The following is a 19,756-nucleotide window of genomic DNA, read 5'->3' as shown; positions in this document are numbered from 1 at the left end:
GTGTGTGCATGCGTGTGTCTGCGCCTATGTTTGTGTTGCTTCACAGTCCCCACTGTTCCATAAGGTGTTTTATTTAAATCAAATTTTACTGCTTGCATCAGTTACTTGATGTGGAATAGAATTCCATGTAGTCATGGCAATATATAGTACTGTGCGCCTCCCATAGTGTGTTCTGGACTTGTGGACTGCGAAGAGACCCCTTGTGGCATGTCTTGTGGTGTATGGATGGGTGACCTGTGTTCCAGTAGTTCAGACAGACAGCTCGGTGCATTCAACATGTCAATACCTCTCATAAATACCAGTAGTGATGAAGTCACGCTCCTTCAGCCAGGAGAGATTGACATGCATATTATTAATATTAGCTCTCTGTGTACCTCCAAGGGCCAGCCGTGCTGCCCACTCCTTTTTTTGTGGTACCTGACCACACGAATCAAGGTGCGGCAAAACTAGGGCCTGTAGGACCTGCCTTGTTGATAGTGTTGTTAAGTATTGATAACCTTCGGATTACAGAGGCTCAGTGGAGTTTGAAAATAGCTCCCCTTGTGTTCAGTGCCGGTATATCCCGGGATTGCACAAGGTCGGTATGAAAGGTATGAAAAATCAGGATACCATCAAAGGCTACTACACACGCTAGCTAAACGTAGCTCATCCCAGCATCTACATGTGCCCTGGAAACGTCACTACAAACCTTTCCCAACAGTACAACTGGCCACATCCACAGCTCACAGGATCCATGGCACAGAAACAGGCATTTTGGCTCTCGACTCAAATAACAACTTCCATGTAAAACAGCACAGGTGGTAGAGCATGGCACTAGGAACGCCAGGGTCATGGGTACAATTCCTGCTGGAGCCACCCATACGACCACGTATGCACTCACTAATGTCAGGCAGATAAAAGAGTCTGCTAAATGGTATGTATTAAAGCTACATGGGGCATTCTCTGGGTCCTACCTGATTGGCCTGAGACCCACGCAGGAGCACATACTCCACACACAGTTGGTAAGCATCTTGCGTCCGCACCTCCGTAGCTAACGGAATAGATCACAGGCTTCTGGTCCTTTAAAAAAAAAATCCAGCTCTGTTGGTTTTGCTTCTTCAGCGGATTTGCTGAAGCAGCAAAGTCCATGCGAGAAGATACAGAGAACGAAAACGCAGCACCATTCGGATGGTGTGCACTGGGCATCTAATTTAAAAAAAATGTCTTAACAGGCAATGCAGAAAAAACCATCCAAACACACTGAGACTGAGATGGGAGGGAAAAAGAGGAGATGGAGGAGGAATAACATGCCACAGCTGGGTCAGTGTATTAGATCATCTCTGATCCTCTCAATCCCAGCGTAACATGGCACAGACGACATAATGAAACTGAAGCCTGGTACAACAGATTACATTCGTGGTCAGTCACAACAGCTTTCAGGACTTTTTTTGGGGGGGGGGGGGTCCCCGGTTTAAATGTCGTCATCTTCCTTCTATGGAATTACATTTTTAACGAGTATCGTCAACATTGGCTCGAGTTACGATGTAGGAGATTGAAAATGTTAGTGGTGCCACACACAACGTGGTGGTTTGGGAATCGCCAGGTACGATACGCACTGAGATTTTTCACGATTCCATTTGTATTGCAATTCAATATTACGATTTTATTGAGATTTTGTGTTCTAAACAAATTGCTTACTATTTGTCTGCTGCAGAGAGACGAGAGAGCATCAGTGAGCGAGTTTTGGTCAGTCGGGGAAGTTAAAGTGCTGAAACATGTTGGCTCACTATTTAAAAGTATGGAAAACAAGCTACTGTTATAGGATTAAAAATACCGGCGTTTTGGCAACTAACTCAGGTACAGCCTACTAGCAGTGGTGGAAAAAGTACCCAAGTGTCCTACTTGAGTAATAGTAAAAGATACCTTAATAGAAAACAACTCAAGTAAAAGTGAAAGTCGCCCAGTAAAATACTACTTGAGTAAAAGTATTTGGTTTTAAATATACTCAAGTATCAAAAGTATGATTCATTTCAAATTCAAAATGTACAGATAGTAGTGAGTCCGCCAGATCAGATGCAGTAGGGATGACCAGGGATGTTCTCTTGATAAGTGTGTGAAATGGTCCATTTTCTGTTCTGCTAAGCATTCGAAATGTAATGAGTATGTTTGGGTGTCAGGGGAAATGTATGGTGTAAAAAGTACTTTAGGAATGGAGTTAAGTAAAATTTGTCAAAAATATAAATAGTAAAGTACAGATACTTTAAAGTACTACTTAAGTATTTTTCTGGGGTATTTTTACTTAAGTACACCCCCAACTAGCGCAAGGTGCAGGCACCGCCAGCTAGCGCAAGGTACAGGCACCGCCAACTAGCGCAAGGTGCAGGCACCGCCAACTAGCGTAAGGTGCAGGCACCGCCAACTAGCGCAAGGTGCAGTCACCGCCAACTAGTGCTAGCTAATGCTACCTACAGTAGCTAAAAATTTGTACTAAACAAAAATATAAACACACACATGTATAGTGTTGGTACAATGTTTCATGAGCTGAAATAAAAGATCACATTTAACCACATCAGCCCAGGAACTCCACATCCGCCTTCTTAACCTGCGGGATCGTCTGAGACCAGCCACCTGGACAGCTGATGAAACTGTGGGTTTGCACAAACGAAGGATCTCGGCACAAACTGTCAGAAACCATCTCAGGGAAGCTCATCTACGTGCTTTTCATCCTCACCAGGGTCTTTAACCTGACTGCAGTTCAGCGTCGTAACAGATCTGCATGGGCAACCGCTCACCTTCGATGGCCTCTGGCATACTGGAGTGTGCTGAACCCCGGTTTCAATTGTACTGGTCAGTTGGCAGATAATATCGTTATAATATTGTCCAAAAATAATATTGCAATATGAAACTATAGATTTTTTTTTCTCCCATCACTCAACGTGTCGAAACAAGACACTTAATCAGCAAAAGCTGGGCATACAACTAGTTTCACATTGCTGTGACAAGGGAAACTGACTGAAAGTCTGACTGACAAAATGGAGCACTTACAAAGTCTCGTAATCTCCACACCTAGAACCAAATCTGTCACAAGAGATTTCCGTTTGCTAAGTTTTTTGCCAGGCTGGTTCTCTCAGAGAGACATTGGCAAAGAGCACAGCATCAGTAACTGTCTGGAACCAAACTCACATTTCCAACCAAGAGGAATACATTCAATAGCAGAGCCCAACAAAACCCCTTAAATGCTCTAAAAATCACACCAGTACCGTGGTAATAGACTTGGTTCTGGAGTTCTAGACCTCATTCAAGACGCACGTTGCCCATTTCAAAACGGGAGCAAGGAGGCGAGAATACCAGGTTATCACTGCAACTTTGTGGTTCAGACATGAGAGATGGTGAATGGATAGGGTGATCCCCTGGCTTTCTGGTTACTCCTGTACTGCATGTGTTAAGGTGTGTGTGTGTGTGTGTGTGTGTATATGCTTGTGACAGAGGGATGAGCATAGGCTCCCAGACAATCTGCTCCATCCACACCCCTGCTGTGACATCAAGACCAATCCATTTACACTGCTGAGACCATTGGGCTGCTGACAGCACAAACGCTGCTGGAGTAATGCCTGATACAAAAACTACTTGTACAGATACATACAAAAAGTTAGCAGACACACACACAATAATAGGCATGAACACACTACGCCATACTTAAGAATACAAAACGCAACACACCAAATACACAAATCACACACAACCTTCTTGATTAGTGTGCACTTAAAATACACTCACCGTGCCTGAAATGGGGCTCTTCAGTCTAAGGATTAGGCATCCAAATGACAGACGTTTCCCTAAGTGCTTCCTCAAACAGCCAGTGACACCGTGTCATCTCAATGTAAACAGAGAGAGCCGAGAAGGGGTGGAGGCTATCGGTGTCACGATGCATTTAATTGACAGGTGAGGAAATGATTAAACCAGGTCAGCCAGGTCCCGGTTCAAATCTGAACTCATCATAAGGGGCTGCAATGGTTTGCACGTCTGTGTACCCACATCCGTACCCACATCCGTACCCACATCCGTATCCACACATGCAGTCAGAGCCGGCCCTCATCTTTTGGAGGGCCTAAGTGAAATGTTGGAAGCAAAACATTTTAGTGGCCCCCCCTCTTGAGAGTGGAGAGAAAAAATATATAATGTTCACTGCAATTCTATATTAATTTCTTGCAATTCTACACATTTTGCCATGAGGTGTAGAGAAAAAAATATACATTTTAAACAAGTTAGCTGCAATCCTACTCATTTTGCCAAAGGGGGGAGGGAGGGGGGGGGTTGATCCACGGATTTATCCACGGCCTACAAAAGTTCCAGTTCCCCATCCCTGATCTGTCGTATTGTGTTCAAGATGTGAGTCAGATTGCTACCAATGAGGCCGTAAACCTTGCAAACGGCATCCTATTCCCTAAATAGTGCACTTCATGCATTCCATACATGGTAAAAAAATAAAAAATAAAAAGAATAGTGCTCTATATAGGAAATAGGGTGCCATTTGGTACACTACCCCAGAGAGAATTAATGATTGGGAGTTGATCGAGCTTGGTGGTTGGTTGGTGCTCAAGGCTATTTCCTGGTTTTGCTCTACGGACTGAACTACTCAGCCCAGTGACCTAAAGGGGTGACTGACCTAGTAGTCTGAGCTCAGTCATCAACCACCAGCAATGCCACCCAACAATAGCAGAGTTCTATGAACAATACACCGAGAGAGCAAAACATTGGGAACACTTTCCATGCGGCTGACCAGGTGAATCCAGGTGAAAGATATGATCCCTTATTGATGTCACCTGTTAATTCCACTTCAATCCGTGTAGATGAAGGGGAAGAGACAGGTTAAAAGGGGGATTTTTAAGCCTTGAGACAATTGAGACATGGATTGTGTATGTCTCATTCGGAGGGGGGATGGGCAAGACAACATACAGTATTTAAGTGCCCTTGAAGTGGGTATGGTAGTAGGTGCCAGGCACACCAGTTTGAGTGTGTCAAGAACTGCAACACTGCTGGGTTTTTCATGGTCAACAGTTTCCCGTCTGTCTCAACAATGGTCAACTACCCAAAGGACGTCCAGCCAACTTGGGATGCATTGGAGTCATCATGGGCCAGCATCCCTGTTGAACTCTTGACACCTTGTACAGTCCATGCCCCGAGGAATTTAGTCTGTTCTGAGGGCAAAAGGGGGTGCAACTCAATATTAGTAAACTGTTCCTAGTGTTTTGTACACTATGTATAGCCACTATATCCAACAATATATACAGTTTTGGGGAGTAACTGATTACATGTAATCTGATTACAAAAAAACCTAACAAAATCAGTTACGTTACCATAAATATTGTCATCAGATTACATAATGAAAAACTACTTTTAATTTTTTTAAATATTTAACTATGCAAGTCAGTTAAGAGCAGACACCTCACAAGTCCTCAACTGGCCAGTTTTATTGCTTCTTTAAAAAGAACAGTTTCCAGCTGTACTAACATAATTGCAAAGGGTTTTCTAATGATCAATTAGCCTTTTTAAAATGATAAACTTGGATTAGCTAACACAACGTGACATTGGAACACAGGAGTGATGGTTGCTGATAATGGGCCTCTGTATGCCTATGTAGATATTCCATAAATATGCCGTTTCCAGCTACAATAGTCATTTACAACATTAACAATGTCTACACTGTATTTCTGATCAATTTTATGTTATTTTAAATGGACAAATTTTTTTTTGCTTTTCTTTAAAAAAACAAGGACATTTCTAAGTGACTCCAAACTTTGAAAGGTAGTGTACATAGGTGATATTTGGATGTCTGTGAATCCAGAGACACAAAAAAATCAAGGCAACAACATTATTGAAACAAGGACAGTGAAAAATCATTGTTGAGTCTCTTAACCTATTGAGTGTAGAGGGCAGTATTTTGATGTTTGGATGAAAAAAACGTACCCAAATGAAACTGCCTATTTCTCAGGCCCAGAATCTGGAATATGCATAGAATTGTTATATTAGGATAGAAAACTCTAAAGTTTCCAAAACTGTCAAAATATTGTCTGTGAGTATAACATAACTGATATTGCAGGTGAAAGGCTGAGGAAAATCCAACCCGGAAGTGCTGTCTTTCCTGAAAGCTCTCTGTTCCATTGCCTGCCTTCGCTCCATTTAAAAGGGATATTCCTTTTCCTATGGCTTCCACATGTTGTGAACAGTCTTTAGACATAGTTTCGGGCTTTTATTTTGAAAAATGAGCGAGAAAGATCACATTGCGTTATTGTATGGCTGGGTGCCAGCAGCGTTTTGCATGCGCAACAGCTTGGAGCAGACATTTTCTCTCTCCTATTGAAGAAGGTACAGTCCGGTTGAAATATTATCGATTATATATTGTAAAAACAACCTGAGGATTGATTATAAAAAACGTTTGACATGTTTCTACGAACTTCACGGATACTATTTGGAATTTTCTTCTGCCCGGTCGTGACCGCTTGAGCCTGTGGATTTCTGAACATAACGCGCCAACCAAATGGAGGTATTTTGGATATAAAATCATCTTTATGGAACAAAAGGAACATTTATTGTGTAACTGGGAGTCTTGTGAGTGCAAACATCCGAAGATCAAAGGTAAGCGATTCATTTTATTGCTTTGACTTTCGTGACCAATCTACTTGGCTGCTAGCTGTTTGTAATGTTTTGTCTGCTGAGAGAGAGATGTCCTTACATAAACGCTTGGTATGCTTTCCCGAAAAAGGTTTTTTGACATTTGACATGCCAGGTGGATTAACAACAAGCCAAACTGTGCTTTGCTATAGTGCACTTGTGATTTCATGAAAATTACATATTTTTAGTAATTTCATTTGAATTCTGCGGATGTTGACGAAAATGATCCCACTGTATTTCTGATCAATTTTATGTTATTCTAAATGGACAAAAAAATGTGCTTTTCTTTTAAAAAACAAGGATATTTCTAAGTGACTCCAAACTTTGAAAGGTAGTGTACATAGGTGATATTTGGATGTCTGTGAATCCAGAGACACAATAAATCAAGGCAACAACATTATTGAAACAAGGACAGTGAAAAATCATTGTTGTGTCCCTTAAGATCCACAGTGTCTAAGGCAGGGTTCCCCAACTGGCTTCAAGAACATTTTGTGTGGAATTTTTATTGGACATAAAAGATTGTAAAAACACTAGGAAATCATCTCCAATTGATTTTAATTTAAAAAATCTGTTCAAGTATTCCCACATAAGCAAATACATTTCTTTTAGTCAAACATTATATCTGTTTTGGCTTCTTGCAGTCAATTCACAGTCTACATATTATTTGTAATTGTGTTCCAGCCCCCCGGACCATCCGCTCCAGAAATGTTTTTATCAGCCCACGGCTGAATCTAGTTGATGATCTCTGGTCTAAGGAGTACTGGCAGAATGCCTCTTTTTGTTTTAGTTGATGTAGGTCACCTCCTCTTGGGAAAAAAATGTGTTTGTGTTCTATGGTTACAAAGTGCAGGGAGGAAGGTGACCCATGGTTGGCATCTAATGCAGTGGTGATAATAGCATGGTCCGTGTTTTTATTACGAATAGCAGCCTTCTGTTCAGATGCAGAGCTTCAATGCTTGTTTATTTTGACCAATAGAAGCAGCCCGCAGATGCATTTGAGAATGTACTGTATATGACATTTGTGGTCCGACAAGTAAGGAAGCTTTGGATTTGGTAGTCTTTACCTGTTCTCGAGTGGTCATTTTTTTTTTTTTTTTTAGTATTGGTCGCCTTGTCGCAATGTACACAGTCGCCACACTTGTAAATGACATTGGGCAGGCTTGGGAACCAAGTGTCACGCTTCTTGGGTAGCTGCATGCTGTGCGTAAGGGAATCGGTTAGACTGTGCATACGGCAACAACAAAAATGTATAGGCCTGTTCAATAACACGTATACCCGCGTTACAGGAACCTGGTGAGCATATTAGCTTCGCGCTCAAACTCTGTCTGTACTACAGTTAGATGAAAGTTTTAGGAATTGACTCTACTTTCAGGGTGGTTACTGTCTGCGCGTAAAAGTGTGTTCCTACTATGCGGCTTGCGGGAAGATAGTTGACTCCAGCTCGTTTTCTTTCTTTTTGTAGATTGTAAGATCCAAGAAGTACATTTGTTGTAGCGCGGAGGCCCACCCCAACTGTTATTAGTGAGTTTTATTGCTATTACATAATACATAACCATAAGCGTGGTGATATTCAATTCTTAGAGGTCTATAGAGAATAGAGATTCCTCATCTGCCAGATAACAATGTGTGTGTGTGTGTGTGTGTGTGTGTGTGTGTGTGTGTGTGTGTCCGTCTTTCACCCCCTCTGGTGATGAGAATCGATGGTGTTCATTTGAGATAGGGGCACATCCGCAACAGTGTGATAAATGTAAGGATGTCGTCATGGCTGGAGGGGGAATAGAGAGCCACAGTGATGATATCTCAGCCTTTCAAACTTCTATTCGGGAAATAGAACGTTTCTCTAACACGAGGAGGAGGAGTCATTTTCATTCCCTCAAAAAGATTCCAATCTCTGAGCTTTCCATCAAACCTGGGAATGGGTTTGCGCAATGATTCCCGATTTCCGTGCAGTGAAACTGTGCTAGGATGTGGAGTCAACAGTGATGCTATGAGAAAGCATGACGTGTAATTTAGAGAACTAGCAAATAGCAAGCATCGAACACTACAAGATTCATTAACAAATCATGGCATATCCATGGGAATTCCGATGTCAACGTGGGTGACAAATATGAACCACTGTAAGGGTAACATATATAAGCACAATGGCTCAGCCAACTATGTTTAGGACATCCCAAAGAGTCAACGTGTAATTTGAGTCCTTCCTAAACAAGTCCCTCCAGCCGTTCAATAGCACACACCCACGGCATTGTGACAATGACCGAGCCCAAATCAGCCTGTTCACCTGGCCCTACTCCACCACAAAAATGCAGAACCTCCTCAACGTCAGTTAGCCAGGAACAACATCACCCAATCTAAACCAGCCTGTTCTGCTAGCCTCATTGTTCATTCCAATCCAGTGTTTAATCGCACCCAAAAAAACAGCCTATTCAGAGACATTGTTGTCCTCTAAAAACCAAGTAGGACTCCACAACAAAAGCTAAACCACTTTTGTTAAAACAACATCACATTGAGATTACCTAGCAACCATGTCTGATCCAAATATCCCTGCAGCAAACGTTCTGTAAAAAAATGCACAACATCACCGGCACTAACACTCTACCCTAAAGGAACACATCTGCTGTATTTCGAGGCTATAAAAAGCGGGCAGAAATAGAGCAAGATTGGTGTATTAGAAGTAGCACACACCTGCAGGAGGGTGCGTGGTAGAAGGGATGTCCGGGGTGAGGGAAGTGATTGCAGTATCCCGACTGGCTCCACATGATGCTTCTGGTAATCCACTCAGTTACTGCGGCTACCGGCTGTTGCTTCGGTTTCTGTAGCAGCTGCAGACCTGCCCTCTTAAGACTTATTGGGGTGGAATTACTTTACAGAGCCTCTTCTGCTATTGCTCTATTTAACTTATCCATAGGGAGGGATCAAGAGAAAGAGAAAGAGAGAGAGCTTTAAGTGAAGGAGAGACCGAGAGAGCAGATAGGATAGAGTGAGAGGAACGCACTGGTGTGGTTAACACACCTGTGCCGTCATCCAGACACCCCGAAAAACCCTAGCCTCTTCCCAGACCACACAACAATTCTCAGCAGGGTAGGAAAGGGGTGTGGCTGACCCCACCTGACATCACTGGGGAGACGTGTCTACGTCTACCCTCTAACCAAAACATTCAGTCAAGTCAAGAGTCTCGGATGCCCCCCCCCCCCCTCCTTAGCGTCTAACAGGTATCCCCCAAACAATCTGACATGTAAACTACGTGCGAGGTCGTAAGCGTGTATCGGCAAAGTCTTCAATCTCTTTAACCGGTATGTCAAAGCGAGCAATATCCCCCCCACGGTCTCTGACACTAAATCACCAGTCTCTCTACAGTGGATCCTCACGGTCTCTGGTACTAGCTGGATCACTTCAATGCGTATCTCCTCAGTCTGTGGCGGATAGCGATAGTCCAGTCTCTCTCTATCCCGTATCGCCAGTGTCCCTTACGTGTCGGTCCGGACAGTTTTGGCTGCATCTCTCTGCCGCTGTCTCTAATACATCTCTGAGGCAGTCATTACTAATTAGAAACTAGTCTCTCTCCCCTCAGCACCGGCTTTCCGCCCGGCTCCCGAGCCTCATGACACGACAGCACTGAGCGACTGAGCACATTGACTGGGAGAGAGGGGGAGAGAGAGAGAGAGAGAGAGAGAGAGAGAGGCTGCTCTCCTTTTCCCGCCCCATGCTCAGTGGCAGGATATGCACTGCTAAGAGAGAAAGAGTGCGAGAGAATGGGAGAATGAGAAAAACAATGAGAGTGAGTGCAAAACAAGGAGAGAGGGACCAATCGAGATAGACCAATACTACTCTACCTGGTCTTGGCAGCAGTGTTGGTAGGGTGCCAGTACACAACTCCACTTCAACAAGGGAGTGACCTCCACAGCCAAAATCTGGGAAAACTGACCGTTTCTGTTGTGTGTATAGGTCAATGTCCCGACCTGTAAAATCCTGATCTGTTTAAAGGACTATAGAGGACATAGATTTGATAGAAAGTGGATATATGTTTTGGTTGACGATAGTCATTTTTGAGCCTATGCCTAACTATTGAAACATAATCATTTTGCAAGTCCAGATGTTTTTAGTCCTATTGTATAGTAAAAGTCCAATACTTTAGATTTGTAATGAACCGCGCAAATGGGTGGAACAGTGGATCTTTCAGTGTCCATGCTCTATTGAATATGCTGGGGAAAAATGACAGAGCAGGGGACTGGTCAGAAGGATGTAACATCACAGAATGTGTCGTGCAGAACACAAACTATTATCTGTCAGACAGAATGAATGGAGCTGATAATTCTATTTCGAGCCGCAGTGTTCAGAGCCCTCCACACGCCCCTGAATATATCCACTCAATCCATTTAGTGGATGTGAATACAATGACCCAACTTCCTCTTGCTCATGTCCGCTCTCGCTCTTGTTACTGCAATGGATTGCGTCCCAGATGGCACCCTATTCCCTATGTACTGTAGTACACGGATTTGACCAGAGGCCCATAGGGCACTATAGAAGGAATTCATTGGCTGCCATTTGGGACGGAATTCAGCAGTGCCAAAAGCGAGAGGACACGAGCAACAGGAAGTTAGGTCACTGCATTCATATCCACTAAATGGATTTAACATGGTTAACATCCACTTGGGGCAGTAGGACATCAAACTGAACATGAATCTATACAAATGTTTTACTACAGGGTGACTAATGAATACATCCCAGGGGGCAATTTGGTTAGCTTAACAGCCCTACTACATACAGTGCAGGCAACTGTCAAAATAAAGGAAACACCAGCATAAAAGTGTCTTAATAGGGTATTGGGTCACCACGGGCCAGGACAGCTTCAATGCACCTTGGCATAGATTCTACAAGTGTATGGAACTCTATTGGAGGGATGAGACACCATTCTTCCACAAGAAATTCCATAATTTTGTGTTTTGTTGATGATGGTGGAAAATGATGTCTCAGGCGCTGCTCCAGAATCTCCCGGCAGTGTTCAATTGGGTTGAGATCTGGTGACTGAGACGGCCATTGGAACATGGTTCACTGTACATCCTTTTCATGCTCACCAAACCATTTAGTGACCACTCCTACCCTGTGGATGGGGCATTGTCATCCTATCAGGGCATAGCCATGGTAGGAAAAATAATGGCCTGCCCAGCATTTTTTCCTTAAGCGTGACGGGATGTTAATTGCCTAATTAACTCAGGAACCACACCGGTGTGGAAGCACCTGCTTTCAATATACTTTGTATCCCTCATTTATGCAAGTGTTTCCATGATTTTAGCAGTTACCTGTACATCGTTCCTTGAATGATCCAACAGTCTTGTTTGTCTAAGTGTTACTCAGAGAGCATATTGAATCAGCGGCCTCAGGCAATTCAAACACCCACCTGTTATGCATCATACACGACAGAGTCAGTCTGACACAATACGGCAGACAAACAGATTGATAGATACAGGTTAGTTGTGTAGGGCAGAGCAGCACTCTCCGAAGGAGACTGGTGTAATAGTGTGGTTACGTCAAGCCCCTGTGCCGTCAAGACTGGGGTGGGAATGGGAGGGGAGGGAGGGAGGGAGGGAGGGAGGGAGGGAGGGAGGGAGGGAGGGAGGGAGGTGGGTTCTGTCTCCTGCCATTTGCTTTTATGAAACTCAATTCCAGACCAATTTCATCAGGGAGAGGAAACCCTGCCTACCCACTCCCTCTTTACCTCCCTCCCTCTTTTTGTCTCTCTCTCCCCTTGTCTAGAAGCAGGTGGACAGTCTACCTGTGCTCTTGCTCTGCCCACACATACATAGGAGGGGGGTAAAAAAAGTACATACTGAAACATGCAGTTTCTCTCTCACTATTACGAACCGGCTCATAGCCCATAACAAAGAGGGAAGCAGCGATAAAGAAATTTAAAAAATATATATTTATTAAATAAAGTAACAATGGTGTGTAGTGAAAGTGAGTGGATGTGTGCATAGATGGTGATAATGAGTGGTGTTGAGAGGTGCCAAAATAAATGAACACAAAGCCCCAAAATGCCACAACAAAAAAACAACAGTGTGTCTTGTGTGGAGAGAGTCTCCTCGATGTATGAGGGAAAGGTGTATTTATCCCCGGGACACAACTGTGTCCGATTTCGCTGACGACCCTCCCAGCTCCACCCACCTATATCCTATTATGGAAAACAAGAGCCGAGAGAAAGAATACGGCAGACAGAGTGGGAGGGACGTCACACACACGCACACAAAAACAGAAAATGTCCACCAGAGGAAGCTCCTCAGAGGAGGAAGGTTAAACATTTATTTTTTAAAGTTATCCTTTTTAGATGAAACTATACCAAATACAGAACCAGTCAAAAGTTTGGACACAACTACTCATTCAAGGGTTTTTCTTTATTTTCTAAATTGTAAAATAATAGTGAAAACATCAACACTATGAAATAACACATATGGAATCACATAGTAATCTAAAAAAAGTGTTAAACAAATCAAGATATATTTTATATGTGAGATAATTCAAAGCAGCCACCCTTTGCCTTGATGAACGCTTTGCACACTCTTGGCATTCTCTCAACCAGCTTCATGAGGTAGTCACCTGGAATGCATTTCAATTAACAGGTGTGCCTTGTTAAAAGTTAATTTGTGGAATTTATTTCCTTCTTAATGCGTTTGGGCGAATCAATTGTTGTGACAAGGTAGGGGTGGTATACAGAAGTTATCCCTATTTGGTAAAAGACCAAGTCCATATTATGTTAAGAACAGCTCACATAAGCAAAGAGAAATGACAGTCCATCATTACTTTAAGACAAAGGTCAGTCAATGCAGAAATTTCTTCAAGTGTAGTCGCAAAAACCATCAAGCGCTATGATGAAACTGGCTCTCATGAGGACCTCCACAGGAAACGAAGACCCAGAGTTACCTCTGCTGCAGTTCATTAGAGTTACCAGCCTCAGAAATTGCAGCCCCAAAACATGCGTCACAGAGTTCAAGTAACAGGCACATCTCAACATCAACTGTGTGAATCAGGCCTTCATTGTTGAATTTCTGCAGAGAAACCACTACTGAAGGACACCAATAAGAAGAGACTTGCTTGGGCCAAGAAACACGAGCAATGGACATTAGACTGGTGGAAATCTGTCTTTTGGTCTGATGAGTCCAAATTTGAGATTTTGGGTTCCAACCGCCATGTCTTTGTAGGTGTAGAGTAGGTGAATGGATGATCTCCGCATGTGTGGTGGTGTGGGGATGCTTTGCTGGTGACACTGTCAGGGATTTATTTAGAATGAAAGGCACACTTAACCAGTATGGCTACCACAGCATTCAGCAGCAATACACCATCCCATCTGGTTTGGGCTTAGTGGGAATATAATTTGTTTTTTAACAGGACAATGATCCAACACACACCTCCTGGCTGTGTAAGGGCTTTTTGACCAAGAAGGAGAATGATGGAGTGCTGCATCAGATGACCTGACCTCAACCCAATTGAGATGGTTTGGGATGAGTTGGACCGCAGTGTGAAGGAAAAGTAGCAAACAAGTGCGCAGCATGTGGGAACTCCTTCAAGACTGTTGGAAAATCCTTCCAGGTGAAGCTGGTTGAGAGAATTCCAAGAGTGTGCAAAGCGGTCATCAAGGCAAACGGTGGCTACTTTGAAGAATAAAAAATATTTAGATTTGTTTAACACTTTTTGGGTTACTACATGATTCCAAATGTGTTATTTCATAGTTTGTGTCTTTTACAATGTAGAAAATAGTAAAAAATTAAGAAAAACCCTTGAATGAGTGGGTGTATCCAAACGTTTGACTGGTAATGTACATCTGTTGGTCACAGATAAAAAAATTAAAAAGTTAAGTTAGGCACACAGATCAGAAAATCAGTCAGTATCTGGTGTGACCACCATTTGCCTCATGCAGCGCTACACATCCCCTTCATATAGAGTTGACCAGGTGGTTGATTGTGGCCTGTCGAATGTTGTCCCACTCCTTTTCAAATGGCTGTGAAGTTGCTGGATATTGGCGGGAACTGAAACACGCTGTTGTACACGTCGATCCAGAGCATCCCTAAGAAACTCAACGGGTGGTGACGTGTGGCGAGTGTGCAGGCCATGGAAGTTCTGGGACATTTTCAGCTTCCAGGAATTGTGTACAGATCCTTGTGACATGGGGCTGTGTATTTTCATGCCGAAACATGATGGCGGTGGAAGAATGGCACTACAATGGGCCTCAAGATCTTGTCACGGGTATCATTGTGTATTCAAATTGCCATCTATAAAATGCAATTGTGTTCGCAGTCTGTAGCTTATGCCTGCCCATACCATAACCCCACCACCACAGGGTGCTCTCTTCACAATGTTGACACCAGCAAACCACTCATCCACAAGAAGCCATACTCTGCCATCTGCCCGATACAGTTGAAACTGGGATTCATCCCCAAAGAGCACACTTCTCCAGTGTGGCAGTGGCCATTGAAGTTGAGCATGCTAACCCCAAGTTTCATCAGCTGTCCCGGGTGGCTGGTCTCAGACGATCCAGCAGGTGAAGACCCCGGATGTGGAGGTCCTGGGCTAGCGTGGTTACACGTGGTCTCTGGTTGTGAGGCCGGTTGGACGTACTGCCAAATTCTCTAAAACATTGGAGGCGGCTTATGCTAGAGAAGCGAACATTAAATTCTCGGACATTCAATTGTAGTCCCGAGCACAAGGTGCGCCTGGGTAAATAGCATGCTGTTTAATCAGCTTCTTAATATGCTACACCTGTCAGGTGGATGGATTATCTTGGCAAAAGAGAAATGCAAACTAGCAGGATGTAAACAAATGTGTGCACAAAATTGAGAAATAAGCTTTTTGTGCGTATGGAACATTTCGGGGACCTTTTATTTCCGCTCATGAAACATGGGACACTTTACATGTTTATATTTTTACTCAGAGTAGAAACGTGGATTTGACAGCATAGCACCACTTGCGTCATTACTGCAACAGTAGGGACTGGAGAATTTCATGTTCATCACTCACCACATTAGGTCATCAGATGCTAAAAAAAAAAAAACGTATCTGAAAAACAGTCAACGCTGGAAGTTTTTCCTCGTTGCACCTGCATTTACAATGTATCCAATTTCGGGTTTGTGTGATTGTTGGTTTAGCTTTCTGTAACTTTGTAGCAAGGACGGTCTGCATGTGTAGGAGCATATAGCGTCATGATTTCAAGGTGTTCCGATATCTTTTCCAACTATCCCGTTATCTAGTTTTAATGTCCAATCTAGAATGCCCTTCTAGCCAATCAGAAACGTGTATTCAACAAGTTTAGCAGCGATTATGTTAAAGTTATTCTTCAATCATAAAAAGGACCTGGAAACTGGCAGCCATTACTTTTTAAAAGTTCTTTATTCAGAACTCGGGGCCATATTCGTTTGCTTCCAACAGTCTGACCCATTACTTTGTCTGTGGGAATCCAATTTTTTGACTAAAATAGAATCCAGGATAACCCAGGCTCCCTAAAGTAGTGGAGAAGACAATGTAACACAATTTCCCTGTGTCAGTTTAGAATGTTTATATGACAATACAATATGAGCACAGTATGATTTTGAAGAGACCGGGTACATCCCAAATGGCACCCTTTTACCAGAGCCTATGGGCCCTGGTCAAAAGTATTCTTCTATATAGCGGACAGGGTGCCATTTGGGATGCAGTCACATTTTAACGGAATTAGAAAACTATTATATAAGAGACGAGCAATCCATTTGGATTAGATTAATTTCTGTCCTTCAGTATGAGAAACTCTCCCTGACGAAAGGCATTCATTTAGTTCAAATGATAACCATCAGACTATTGTACTGAAAGGGGATTCAAATGGTGGTGATATGCAAATCTATCCCTTGTCTTGGTTTCCATGGTTGAGTCCCAAATGACACCCTATTCCCTTCATAGTGCACAATTTTTGATCATTGCCAATTGGGCTCTGGTAAATAGTAGTGCATATGGAATAGGGTGTCATTTGGAATGCGTCTAATGAAAGCCTGGAAGGCTAGAGAGAGCATTAATCTTCTCTTAGACGTATTACGAAGATGGTATCCAGGAAGCAGATACGCTTTACTTTCTTATCCAACATTGCTCCTCAGATGATTGCTTAAATTCAGAATCCTAAGGAATTTTTTACCTGCTTGCAATTGCCTGACACAGTGGATTTAACTCTACACCTGGTCCTGGATAGAATAGCTAGTAATCCAGTCCTAAAATACATATAGTTAGCATTGCTAACTAGTTAGCTCAGTAGCAATAACAGTTTAGCCAAGGACCGCATTCTAACTTGACATATCTTGCTAACAAGGTTAGCTAGGTAGCATCAGCCAGTCTTGTATAAGATGGCGCCGACAGAGAGGGTTGCCTCGCTTCTAGTCCTTTGGAAACAATTGTTTTTTATGTATTATTTCTTACATTTTTAGCCCAGAAAATCTTAAGTGTTATTACATACAGCCGGGAAGAACAATTGGATATCAGAGCGACGTCAACTTACCAACATTACGACCAGGAATACGACTTTCTCGAAGCCAATCCATTGTTCACATCACCACCTAGGGCATTTGATCTGATCCCAGAGACCAACCCAAAACAACATCACCGCAGAAGAAGTAGACGGAGTGGTCTCCTGGTCAGACTTCGGAGGCGTGCACACCACCCACCGTTTCCGAGTATATTACTTGCCAATGTCCAGTCTCTAGATAACAAGGTAGGCGGAATAAGGGCAAGGGTTGCTTTCCAGAGAGACATCAGGGATTGTAACATAGTCGGTTTCACGGAAACATGGCTCTCTCGGGATATGTTGTCGGAGTTGGTACAGCCACAAGGATTCTTTATGCGACGCGCCAACAGAAATAAACATCTCTCTGGGAAGAAGGGCCGGGGGTGTATGCTTCATAATTAACGGCTCATTGTGTTATCGTAACAACATAAAGGAACTCAAGTCCTTTTGTTCACCTGAACTAGAATTCCTCACAATCAAATGCCGACCATATTTTCTCCCAAGAGACTTCTCTTCTGGTATTGTCACAGCCGTGTAGATCCCCCCCCCCCCCTCAAGCCGATACCACGACGGCTCTCAAGGAACTTCACTGGACTCTATGCAAACTGGAAACCATATATTCTGAGGATGCATTTATTGTAGCTGGGGATTTTAACAAAGCACATTGGAGAACAAGCCTACCTAAATTCTATCAGCATATTGACTGTAGCACTTGTGCGGGCAATACACTGGATCACTGCTGCTCTAACTTCCGCGATGCATACAAGGCAGAAACTCAAACAGGATGTACCCATGACGAGAAATATTCAACGCTGGTCTGACCAATCGGATTCCACGCTTCAAGATTGTTTTGATCACGCGGACTGGGAAATGTTCCGGGTGAGTGAGTTTATAAGGAAGTGCATTGGAGAGGTTGTACACACTGTGACTACAAAAACCTACCCTAACCAGAAACCGTGGATAGATGGCAGCATTTGTGCAAAACAAAGAACAAACCACCGCATTTAACCATGGAAAGATGACTGGGAATATGACCGAATACAAACAGTGTAGTTATTCCCTCAGCAAGGCAATCAAACAAGCGAAATGTCGGTATAGGGACAACGTGGAATCACAATTCAATGGCTCAGACACGAGACGTATGTGGCTGGGACTACAGGTAATCACGGATTACAAAGGGAAAACCAGCCACTTTACTACAAGCGTTTCGCTACACTCGCAATAACATCTGATAACCATGTGTATGTGACCAATACATTTGATAACTGCTTTTTTAACAATTGTTTATAGTAGCCCCGCTATCTCACCGCTGCAGTGAGAGAAGACGTGTGTGTGTGTGTGTGTGTGTGTGTTAGTCTGAAGAAGTATCTGCATCAGTAGACCTTTTTTTAGGGGGGGGGGGTGTATGTGCGCACACACACACACACACCCCTGTTCAAAGAAACAGAGATTGGGAAGGAGGGAGGGATGAAGTCAGAGTGAGAGCGGGGAAGGATCGGGTTAAAGAGGGAAAGAGAGCATGAGAGTAAGATTGCAACAGAGAGAGAGAGCGGGGCTGTCACAAATGGCCCCCCATTCCCTATAAAGCCCTATGGACCTGGTCAAAAGTAGTACACAATATAGGGAATAGAGTGGCAATTGGAACGCAGCCAGGGTCTGCTGGGGGGAGGTAGAATTCCTGAAATACCTTGCTGGATGTAACCTTGACAGCAGACAAGGGGTGGGGAGAAGGCGAGGGGAGAAAGGCTGCTGTAGGACACCGATAAGCTCAGAGTCCTCATCACACTGGCCCATCACACCCACTGACAATATGAATCAGTCCAGCCCCCTGTGTGTGTGTGTGTGTGTGTGTGTGTGTGTGTGTGGCAAAGGCCCACCTGAACTGTTAGTTACTTATATTGCTATTATATAATACATAACCATAAGGGGGGTGATACGAAATTCTTAGAGGTCTATAGAGATTGTGATCTGGCAGAAGAGGTGTGTTTATTGGGGTGTGTGTGTGTGTGTGTGTGTGTGTGTGTGTGTTCTATTTAAGATTAGGGAGAACGATTATTTTTTTTTAGGAGCATGGCCTTATTTCTAATACAGCATATTGGATGACTGTCATTCATATTCCATTCACCCAGTTCAATGTAACATCGATAGGTTTAGGCTACTACATGATACTCGAATTTGCCCTAAACCCATCATGAGGTTGCTACAACCTAGCCTGCAAAGAAAAGTTTATAACTTAAGTGCAAAGGTCGAGAGAAACTGGAGTAAATCAAGATGACAGACAGTGACAAATTCAATACTGCCTTGCACATTCTTGCATGCATATAACTGTTCTGTGGGGTAATCATTAGTCCAAATACCTTCACTAAAACAAGAGTTTCTATATGACAATTAATGTAGGTCCCTCCCGTTTCATTCCGTTTAAAATTGTCAAGGGTGTGCAAAGCGGTCATATATTTTCATTTGTTTAACACTTATTTGGTGACTACATGATTCCATATGTGTTATTTCATAGTTTTAATGTCTTCACTATTATTCTACAATGTAGACAATAGCAAAAATAAAGAAAAACATAAAAGTCTAAACTTTTGACTGGTA

At 43.1% G+C, this 19,756-nt stretch overlaps 1 protein-coding gene across 18 annotated transcripts in view; it reads right to left on the bottom strand.

Annotated features, from left to right (window-relative positions):
- LOC110492194 (pleckstrin homology domain-containing family A member 7) overlaps positions 1–19,756 on the bottom strand; it is a 155,479-nt gene that overhangs the window by 99,463 nt on the left and 36,260 nt on the right. The window contains exon 1 of one of the 18 annotated variants that reach the window (XM_021566361.2): positions 9,337–10,278. The exons of the other annotated variants lie outside the window; for them this stretch is intronic. Coding sequence (XP_021422036.2) covers positions 9,337–9,410 — 74 coding nt within the window. The 5' untranslated portion in view covers positions 9,411–10,278. Of the gene's footprint in view, positions 1–9,336; positions 10,279–19,756 lie in introns of those variants that run through there. 18 annotated transcript variants of the gene reach the window in all.

This window comes from Oncorhynchus mykiss, chromosome 2 (genome assembly GCF_013265735.2).
Source record: "Oncorhynchus mykiss isolate Arlee chromosome 2, USDA_OmykA_1.1, whole genome shotgun sequence".
NCBI classification, from domain to species: Eukaryota; Metazoa; Chordata; class Actinopteri; order Salmoniformes; family Salmonidae; genus Oncorhynchus; species Oncorhynchus mykiss.
The sequence above is the reverse complement of the archived record's forward strand: the minus strand, read 5'-3'. Positions and strand labels throughout refer to the sequence as shown.